At 34.4% G+C, this 11,158-nt stretch overlaps 1 protein-coding gene across 1 annotated transcript; it reads right to left on the reverse strand.

The window, feature by feature from the left end:
* Positions 1-369: 369 nt before the first annotated feature.
* LOC148206489 (uncharacterized) lies at positions 370-3,514 on the reverse strand. Its single transcript, XM_088104325.1, has 5 exons — positions 3,228-3,514; positions 2,990-3,130; positions 923-1,162; positions 786-845; positions 370-669 (listed from the first exon to the last, which is right to left on the reverse strand). The coding sequence occupies exons 1-5, from the start codon at positions 3,336-3,338 to the stop codon at positions 565-567; spliced, it is 657 nt and encodes a 218-aa protein (XP_087960451.1). The 5' UTR covers positions 3,339-3,514; the 3' UTR covers positions 370-564.
* Between the last annotated feature and the right edge of the window lie 7,644 nt (positions 3,515-11,158).

The following is an 11,158-nucleotide window of genomic DNA, read 5'->3' on the forward strand; positions in this document are numbered from 1 at the left end:
ATATATATATATATATATATATATAGTTATTTTAAATCAACACAATGTTCTTATTAGTCCTATTAAAAGACCTCTTAATATAATTTTTATTCAAGTTTTCATATTTGACTTACATTAAAAGGATTTTAATCTATATTTCAATTATATTGAATTTTGGAATCATCTTTCTTTTTATGAAATTTGTGTCATTAACCTAATTTTATAATAAAATAAAAAATATCAATTACATAATTCCAAAATAAATTTTAATCACCAAGTTTATAACATACTATCATTTTAAGAAAAACCTTGACTTTGATAATAGTAAATAAAGAAAAAAGTAATTGAAAGAAAAACTCACTGAATGAAGTGAGTCACAAAAAGCAAATATTGGAGCAACATCAGACCACAACCATATCATTATATGAAAAGGTAGAACTTCGGTAACACTTAACTGCACATCTAAACTTCTACAAGTACCATGACCATGGGCCTAGCATTCTTTTTATAACAAAATCTTGTAATTCAATAGAGCAGATCATTCTCAAGAAACAGGAACTAAGAATCTGAATCTCTGTTTGACGCTCAACGGTAGCTACCTAAAGGGTCAGCTGTTTTCCCAGATCTAGCATCAGTCCATGCTTTTGCAATTGTTTTCTTCATCTCATCGTCCCCTTCGTCATACATATTCTGCAATATTACATGTATATCAAAAGTCAAATTGAATGTTCCCAATGGTAAATGCATATAAGCATTAAGTTCAAACAAAGTAGCTAAAGCCAACTAAAGATGAAACAGAATCTGACCTTCATCATGTCCATGATTCCTGCCATTGGGTCTTTCTCTTTATCCAAATTTGGCTTTAGCTGTAACATCACCACGAAAGTTACAACTTTATCACGTTGATTAACAGGGAAAAGTCATTTTAATCTTATCTTACTACCTTGTCCTCTTTGAAGTGCAAATCTAGCCAGTTTCCTTTGGAAGCCTTCACTAATGTGATGATTGCCCTTTTGGGCTTGACCAGAACCTTACATTTCTCCGGTACTATCTCCTTATGCAGTTTCGATATTGCACAACGGTAATTCTTCCCTTGAACATCATGGAACTTAACATCAAATGAAATTGACTTAAACTCAGATTCAATCTTATTCTCATCAATTCCCTCCATTGATACATATATCTGTCAAACAACAAATAAAACAAGTATAGCCATTAGCAGAAATTTGATACTTTTCATAAAAAATATAACTGTTAACTTACGGCCTGTGCTTTGCTGTAGGCTATTGATGTGTGAAATTGCAGCAGTTTTAGAGAAAGACACGGAAGCAGTGGTTTCTTGCTTCTATGTTACACATGTACAAGGGGGAGGAAACGTGCTTTAAGACATACTATTAAGCTTAGAACAAAATGGAACTTGATAACTATTTATATCGAACTTTGTTTGACACCTCTAATTTTCAGAAATACTAAATAAAATCAACTTCAAATCAATGCTGCTAAATGGTAGCAGCGTTATATGCCACAATATGGCGGAATCTTAGCCTTCTAGCATTGTGAGATACATGCAATGCGGAATGACAGCTTTGCTTATATCCTATTCACTTCCAAAAAATAAAGATTAAATTCTACTAGTCCTTTCATCTTATATTTTATGTTTAATTTGGTATTTTATCTTTCAAAAATTTCAATTTAACATTTTATTATTTCATGGTCAATTTGATCCTTTCTTATTCCGTCGTTACTATTAACATTACAAAACTTGCAAGTTCCACTTTTATGGTTTAAAATCGCCAGTAATTATTTTATCTTTTAACGAGTATAAACAATTTTTTCTGTGGTTTTATACTACCTGAAATCACTAAAAACACATTACCAATAACCCTTTACAACTTTCCTTCTTCTCTGTCTCATTTCTGCATTCTTTCTGACACCAATAAACGCAGAAAAGATGACCCCCGTTGCTGCTCCTCAACGATCCCTCCTCTTCGTCAACCAAACATTTCTTTCGGCCTTTCAAACGCCCATCTTCTGCCTTCCCTCACCAATGCTAAAATAAACCACATGTACCCTTTGCTACTTCAAACATAAGAAAAGCCTGAAGTTATTTTATCCTGATTAACGTGAATAAACTATTTTTTTAAGGTTATAAACAGCCTGCGATTGCTAGAAACACATCACAAATAGCCCTTTTAAACTTTCTCTTTTATCTTTTCATTGTCTTCATTCTTTCTCGGACACCAACAAAGATAAACAAGATGGCCTCTATATCTGCTCAAACAAGATCACTCCTTTTCTTCTCCCTACCCTCTCCAATGTTTCAAAATACGACATGCATACTCCAACAACCTTGCCTCAACCTCATTAAAATTCGCAAAGGGTAAAGTCTCTTCACCTTGGCAACCTTCATGACCTCATTGTGTTCCCGTGATTCTACCACTGCACCACCATCTCGTTGAACGACAGCACCACCATGTGTGTCGGTCTAAGAAATTCTTTAAAAAACATGCCTAACAGTCCCGGGAGAAGAACACAGGTCATCTCCAATACCATCAAACAAATTTTCTCACACTCAAAATCCAAACTTTGTGATTTAGCGTGTGGCTATCTAAAGTAAATTAACAAGAAACTCAGGCCAAAGGAAAATGCGCCCTATTCATAACTAATTAGATAATTTCAGACCACCAAGGGTCCTAGTGCGGCCAATTACGTAACACACTGGAGATTCGACCAATCTCAATGTAACATGTATTCCAGACTTTCACCTTACGAGAAAGAACTATTACAACTCAACTACGAGTCCAGTGAGATTAAATGAGACCACGGTAGTTAATATCATGTAATAATTTCTCATTAAGCACAACACACAATACAAGATGGAGAGGAATGACTGAAACAACCAAAAGATGAACAGGGGTAGAAAACACCGTTTCAATCAATGACATTCAGATACATACTTTAAAACCATGATAGCCAATATCTCCACAAATAGAATTATACGACTCCTTACCTTTACTTTGTCAACATCCTGATCCCAGCTGAACGATGCTAGCGTGGAATAGTTCAGTGCAGGTGAAGGCGACACCTTAGCTCCGGTTGAAATAGGAGTAGGAATCTGAGGAGCACGAGCAGCATTTGCATCTGATGATATCTGCAAAATCACCTCATAAATTTTCACAGGGAATGCGAAACAACGAACAAGAAGTGCTAAATCAGGGAAATTTGCAATGTGTGTATAAACTGACAACCTTCTCGAGGTTGCGAATCTCAGAGGAGAGTAAAGAGAGGGTTCGAGATCTTTTGGCGATGCTGTGGAGGTGACGAAGCTCCTCCAAATCCAATGTCAAGTCTTGAGCCATTGTTTCACTGAATCGGAATTGATGTAGCAAATTCAGACAACTACTCTGCGGACTTTGTTTTCTTTTATATTGGGGTTTGGAAAATGCTAGAACAAGCAATTGATATGTCGTTGTATCTATTATTCATTAGGGTTTTTTTACCACTCCCCTTATCACGGAAGATTCTAGAGATAACAGGATCCTGCGAATGGGACCTGCGACCTAGTTTTAGTTTCTCAAACAGGGGCTTTCTTTATGTAACTCCTAAGTTTTCTTCCTGCACTCTTAAATTTTTTTAAAATATTTCAACTGACCTTTTAATTGGGGTAAAAAAAAAAATCGTCTCTTCATATATTAATTTCACCTATGCATTTTTTTTCTCAATGACACTGGTTTTAGACCTAGTGTCAAAGAAATGGCTCTTCCTCTCCCTCACCTCCTAAACCTAGACACTCACATCCATTTTTTAATTATTATTTTAATTTTTTTAAATTTAGTTATAATTATTTTTTAATGGTTTATGATTTTGTTATTTCTTTTTAATTTTATTGATGTTGTATGTTCTTGGTTCGAATTTATCGTTTAGGATGTAAGGTTTAGTTTCTTGTTATGATTTAGGAATTATATGTTGTTGTTTTATTTATTTATTCTCTTCAATTTGTTTTGCACAAGTTGAAGCTAGAAGGAGATCTAGGACATCTCCTCATAGAAAGGGTCTTCATGGTGAACACTAGAGAAGTTGCACATTTGTTGATCCTAATGTTTAAGAGGATGTTATTGAGCAGCATGAGGATGTTATTGAGCAGCAAGAAGAGGTTAATTATTAAGCAGCACGATGATGTTGCTCATGGAGAAGATGAAGTGGATGGATATCTTGAAGGTCTACAAAACACTTATTTGGTGACGAATTATGTTGATCATGTTACATATGCTTTGTGAGAAGGTCGAGTTAATAATGGTCTTTTTTCACGATGGATACTTATTTAAATTTTATATGAAATTATTATGCGTAGCATCAAATGAAGATAAATTTGGTAGTCTCCCATGAAAAAAAAAATTAAGGCATGTCATTTTGCTAAACAGAATTATGTGTTGAACTCTAGTTTAATGTCTCTCTACGATATTTCATATGATTACATTGATAAAGGGTTGATATTGGCATTTGTTGAAAGATTGCATAAAGAAACAAACACTTTCCATGTTCATGTTGATGAGATGATTGTCACACTAGATGACGTGTTTATGTTGTTATATATGCCTATAGTGAGACAATTATATCTAAAAGAACCCCTAAAATTTGAAGTTGTTATGGAAACTCTCTTAGACCTATTGCGCATGGACCACGCAAGGACTATATATGAGCTCAGGCAATGTCGTGGTCCCCATGTAAGACTAAGTTAATTGATAGATTTATATAACGATTGTTGTGAAAACCAATGATAGAAGTATGTTGCATAGGCCTACTTGTTGCATCTAATTAGATGTTGATGAGTGCATATTTATGTCCACATTTATGCTTTAAAATTCAAATTTTTTATGGGATAATTGTGCTTAAATGGTTGATTTTAAGTGAATTTGTGATGATTGGAATTGTTGGGTTTGGGAAATAAAGACACGTAAAAAGTGAGTTTTAGTGCATAAATTATTCTTGGATGTTGTAATGTTTATTTGTGCAGCTGAGAATATAAGTTTTATTGGTCCAAATGGCAATTCAAGGCCCAAAATCAGATTTTATTTGAAAAATTCAGAACGGGCTAAAGTGCAGATAGAAGAAATTTCAGGGCATTTGTGCAATTTTGGAAAGTCAGAAAATCTAAAAGATAAAATTCAGTTGTTGAATTTAATTTGGGAATATCAACAGAAAATATCTTCCAAATAATTTTATCATTATCTAAATGTTTTAGTTATTTGGAAGATATAGGATATAAGATAATTGAGTTAATATCTATCAAATATTTTTTTAAACTGATTTAATCTAATGAATATTTGAAAGATATAATATATCAACAGAAAATATCTTATCAACAAACTATTCAGAGTCCAAGCCCAATCAAGCCTATATAAAGAGACCCAAGGGAGGCAGAAAAAGGGGACTTCACTTAATTCATTCATTCTCTCATACTCCTCTCACTTTTCTTTCATCTTGTATTCAACTCCATTCATGGAGAGCTAAGCATCTAGGGCTATTCTGCTGTAATTCCATGACGGATTCTGAGGTTACGTTCAGTTAATGCAATTGTTTACTTTGATTATTGATTTAAGTTGTTCTCTCTATGTCTTTCATCTCTCTATCTTGTTAAAAGTAAAGATTTTTGCATCATAATGTGTTTGAATCTACATGCATATTGATTATATGAGTTCTAGGGTTTCTAGGTTTAATTGAGAATTTACTTTGATTTAATTTAGGAACTTTCATATGATTAAATGGTTTTTACTATCAATTGAGAATGTACTTTGGTTGATTAGTAATAATTTCAACTATAATCAATTGAGAATTTACTTTGATTGATTAGCTTTTAATTTGGTTAGGAGATTTAAGAATAGACATGATTAAACACAATAAAATTTGATTGAGAATGTACTTTGGTTGAATTTATTGTGAATAATCTAGAAAGGTTTTGCATTTGATTGAGAATTTACTTTGGTTAAATGCATGATCGCCCTCAAATTAATTAAGAATGTACTTTAATTAATTTGAAACTTAAACAATAATCAATTGAACAATTATCCGTGAATAACCGATGATGAATCTATCTTGGAAAAGTAGTGGAATTAGCCTATTTAATCATAATTGTTTTTAAGTTTCTTATTTATTCTTTAAACACTCTTCAACCATTACTTTTATTCATAAGCATTGCATAACATTCATAAGAGCCAGATATTCGAAAGCAATTCCGTGTTCGTAGGGAAACGACTCAGGGTTACTTTAGCCCTATCTACTTTCTTGGATACTACTTGGCAAATACTGAAGTTGTCTTGAAAAGTAGTATTAATTTGATAGCTTCAACGACAGCGTATCAAATTTGGCGCCGTTGGTGGGGAATACGGTTAGTATTTTAAATATTTTGATTCTTATTTTGATTTTTATTTTTATTTTTTATTTTTTATTTTTTTATTTATTTATTTTTATCTTTATTTTTATTTTTTATTTAACGCACATACATTTAATTTAATTTGAGTTATTTTGTAGCCTTCTTGTTTTAGCAAAAATCTTTTTTCTTGTTTTTATTAAGAATTTCTCTTGAGAAATACTTGAGGCTAGTTTGAATACACTCTGGCTAGGAAAGACTTGGTACTTAAGTTGTCTGTTGTGACGCACCTCTCTTTCCTAGGAGTGGACCCAACAAGTCTCTCTTATCTCTTATTTGAAATCTTTATCTAAAGCAAGAACAAAAGAAAAAAAAAGAAGTAATAGAGAAACAACTTCAAGCAGATTGCGTAGTGCATGACCAAAGCTAACCCGAGAGAATTTTATCAAATTAACCCGGAAGTTGAAAGGAATTTGCGTAAGTTGCGGAGAAGATTGAAATTTGGGTGTTCTACTGAGGGAACACTTCCTACATCTGAAGCCATACCACTTTCATTATCTCCAATCACAAACATATCATCCAATCCTTTACCTGATCCTAACCCAAACAATATGGCACAAAGAACCATCAGACAATTAGCCACCTCCCACAATACAACTATCCGAAGTAACATTGAATATCCTAATGAGGAGTGGGAGCTAAGACCTGACCTGTTAAATGCCTTACCAAAGTTCAATGGGTTATCAAGGGAGAATCCACACAAGCACTTGAGACAATTTCACATGTTGTGTGAAAACTTTAGATCTCCCAGGATCACAATAGAGAGCCTTAAAATGAGAGCTTTTCCTTTTACTCTTCAAGGCGCAACTCAAGATTGGTGGTATTATCTCTCTGCACGAATTACAAATTGGGAAACTATTGAAAGACTCTTTCTTGAGAAGTATTTTCCTGCATCCAGATTATCAGCTATCCGTAGAGAAATTCAAGATATAAGACAGAGAGATAGAGAGAATCTTAGTGAATATTGGGAAAGATTCAAGAAACTATGTTCTTCATGCCCTCAACTCCAAATGGAAGATTTTATTCTAAGCTTTTATGAAGGCTTAAGTCCTACTGATAGGTCATGGGCAGATGCTGCAAGCGGAGGATCTTTCTTAGACAGGTCACCAAAAGATGGTATAGATCTAATAGAAAGGAAGGCAGTAGACAATCAATAGTATGACACAAGAGAAAATTCAGTGACTTTGTTGAAGGGAGTGCATGAAATTGAAAATGGTGCAGTTGATGGAAAGATGATAGATGAAAGATTGAATAAGCTAGAAAGCAAACTCGACGAGATTGTAAGTTTGTTTAAAACCTCAACTCCACAAATTGCTAAGAAGTGTGAAATTTGTATTTCAACTAACCATTATACTGATGAATGTCCTAGCTTGGTGGAAACCATTGTCGAAAACCCATCTCAAGCTTTTGTTGCAAACATGATTGGAGGAAATAGACCATACCAGAATTATCATGATTCGTCCTCCAATAGATATCAGCAAAACAGGCAACCTCATGTTCCACCTCAATAAAGGCAACAATCTCAGCCTGAAATGTCAATGCAAGATTTCATGAAAACAATACTTGAGCGAAATTCAGAAATCAAGAAATCAATTGCAGAGTTGACTCAGAGGGTGGAAAAATTAGAGGCTAAGGAGTCAAATAAACTACCTGCACAAACAGTGATCAACCCGCAAAATGTAAGTGCTATTACTTTGAGAACGGATAAGAAAGTAGAAGGCCCTGAAGGAGCCCAAGAGGATGAAGATAAGGAGAAAGAAGGAGCGTAAATTGATGACAATGGAGGATCAAGTGAACCATCACCTAAGACTACCACTGATAAATCCAGGTTAGTATCCTCTAACTCTTCTTCTAAAACTTCTTCTTCTTCTTATTCTCCACCTCCTCCATATCCAAATCGGTTGAAGCCGAGAAACAAAAAAATGGAGGAATTAGACCAAGAGATTTTAAATATTTTCAAGAAGGTGGAGATTAATATTCCTTTGTTAGATGCTGTTAAGCAAATTCCTAAATACGCCAAGTTTTTGAAAGAAATTTGCACAAATAGAAGGCGTTTTAGGGATAATGAGGTTGTGAATTTGGGAAGAAATGTGTCAAGCTTGATTCAGAAACATATTGAAATACCGCAAAAATGCAAGGATCCAGGTATGTTTTCTGTTTCTTGTGTTATTGGAAATTCAAAGTTTGACAATGCCATGCTAGATTTAGGGGCTTCCATAAATATAATGCCTTTATCAGTGTTTACTTCTCTATCTTTGGGACCTCTTAAGACTACTGGTGTGGTCATTCAACTGGCCAACTGTAGCACAATTAACCCTGCAGGTGTGCTTGAGGACGTCCTTGTCCGAGTAGACAAGTTAATTTTTCCTGCAGATTTCTATATCTTGGACATGAAGGATGATGAAGGAATCAGTCCAACAACTATTATCTTGGGAAGACCTTTCATGATGACAGCACGAACCAAGATAGATGTGCATGCAGGATCATTGACAATGGAGATAGGAGACGAGAAGGTGCGGTTCAACGTGTTGGAAGCTAGGAAGCACCAGATTAAAGATCATTATTTGTTTTGTATTGATTTATCAAGTGATGTTGTAAACAATTTTTCTTTTTCAAATATATCGTGCCTAATTTTGGACGAAAAAGGAAACTGTAAAGCAGGTAATATTGAGGACGCGGTATTAATAGATGATACCTCTGTGGCGTCTGAGTGTGATGTTGAGGTGGCTAAGATTACCTTAGGCAGTAAAAGTTTGCCATCTGTGGTGCAGCCACCCATTTTGGAGTTGAAACCTTTACCGTCCCATTTGAAATATGCTTATCTTGAGAGGGATGGGAAACTCCCTGTTATTATATCTGCATTGCTTACTGATGAGCAGGAAAAACAACTATTACAGGTTATCAGAGACCACAAGAGAGCAATAGGGTGGACTTTAGCAGATATTCCTGGTATTAGCCCTTCTTTTTGCATGCATAGAATACTTTTGGAGGATGCTAAACCAGTGAGACAACCTCAAGGAAGACTGAATCCTCAACTGATGGGGGTTGTAAAGAAAAAGGACACCAAGTTGCTACAAACAGGTCTTATATATTCAAATTCTGACAGCACTTGGGTAGGCCCTATACATGTGGTTCCCGAGAAATATGGAATCGCAATGGTCAAGAACGAGAAGGACAAGTTGACTCCTATTCAAGACAGAAGTAGGTCACATAATGTAGTAGTTGACCATCTTAGTAGGATTGAAAAGGGAAAAGATAACATTCCTATCCAGGATGACTTTCCAATGAAGTCCTACTAGCATTCCTTCCACCATGAAGGAGGTAAGTTCCCTCATACTTTTTCTTTGCATTTTATATATAAGGCATACATTGAGGACAATGCATAGTTTAAGTGTGGGGGTGTGGGGAAACAATTAATTTTGTTCCCTATTTTGTTTGTCTATTTGTTTGTTTTTAATAAATATTTGCATTGGATTTGAGAGTTTGAAACTGAATGATCATGAATTCAAGAAGAAGAAAAAAATGAGTCATGTTGATATGAGTGGATTGCTTTTATGATTTGCTGATTGAGTTGACTTGAGAATTTCCTGATTAAATCTTTTGTGAAAGAAATTTGAAACCATGTGAGTTTTGGGCTTAATGTTAAGGATGGACCACCATGTGCCATACCTATTTTTTTTGTGTGATTTGCCCATGTTTTGTTGATACTCTAATAGTTAGCTTGATTCTGTGTTGTGCAACTAAGGAGAATATGCATGATTTGATATGATTGAGGCATTTCTTTTTAGCTACTTGGCCAAATAAACTTGTCCTAACATTAATCCATTGGAACCCCCTTTGAGCCTTAAGCCTATTTTTCTTGTTTCCAGTCATTGTCAAATGAGAAAAGAAGAATCATATGTTCCTTACCTTAGGAAAGAAGAAGGAGTAATGGATTCTGTTAGAAGTAAAGTGATGAATAAGTGTGTGGGTGAGTACCTCACCCACAAAACAATAAAAAGGGTAAAAAGGAAGATGAAAAGTTGAAGTTTTAAAACAAAAGAGAAAAAAAAAAAGAAAAAAAATCTTCCTTAAAAGAGCAAGAATAGAGTTGTTTTTGAAATCAAGTGTCATTACTCTTTCTATATAAATTTCAAAAGCTCAGAAATTCCAAGAAAATTTCCTACCTTTGCCTTGGCCTCAATACAACCTTTAAAAAGCCTCATGATCAATAATTGCATGTTTTCTGAAGTATGTGAATGATAGTGTCTTGTTAATATCAAGGGTGTCTACTTACATGGGTATTTTGAGTGTAAACACAAGCCAAAAACACTTGAGAGAGTTGGAGAGGAATAGATACATATTGACTTGAGTGTTATCTTTCATATTTTATTTTCTTGGGAATTCAAAAAGGTCCACTTATGTGTGAAGAATAGAGTGATTTCATTTGCATGTCCATGACAAAGTAATGTCTAGATGATTGATCTATGTCTAGTGCTACTCATTCTTTTGATCAAATGCAAATATGGAATAAAATGACTTAGAACAAAGTCTTGGAATTAATCAATTTTGCCCAGGAGTGCAAAAGGATAAGTGTGGGGGTGTGATGAGTGCATATTTATGCCCACATTTATGCTTTAAAATTCAAATTTTTGATGGGATAATTGTGCTTAAATGGTTGATTTTAAGTGAATTTGTGATGATTGGAATTGTTGGGTTTGGGAAATAAGAGACGTAAAAAGTGAGTTTTAGCGCATAAATTATTCTTGGATG

Source organism: Vigna umbellata, chromosome 1 (genome assembly GCF_029865625.1).
Source record: "Vigna umbellata cultivar VRB3 chromosome 1, Vumbellata_1.0, whole genome shotgun sequence".
In the NCBI taxonomy this organism is placed as follows: Eukaryota; Viridiplantae; Streptophyta; class Magnoliopsida; order Fabales; family Fabaceae; genus Vigna; species Vigna umbellata.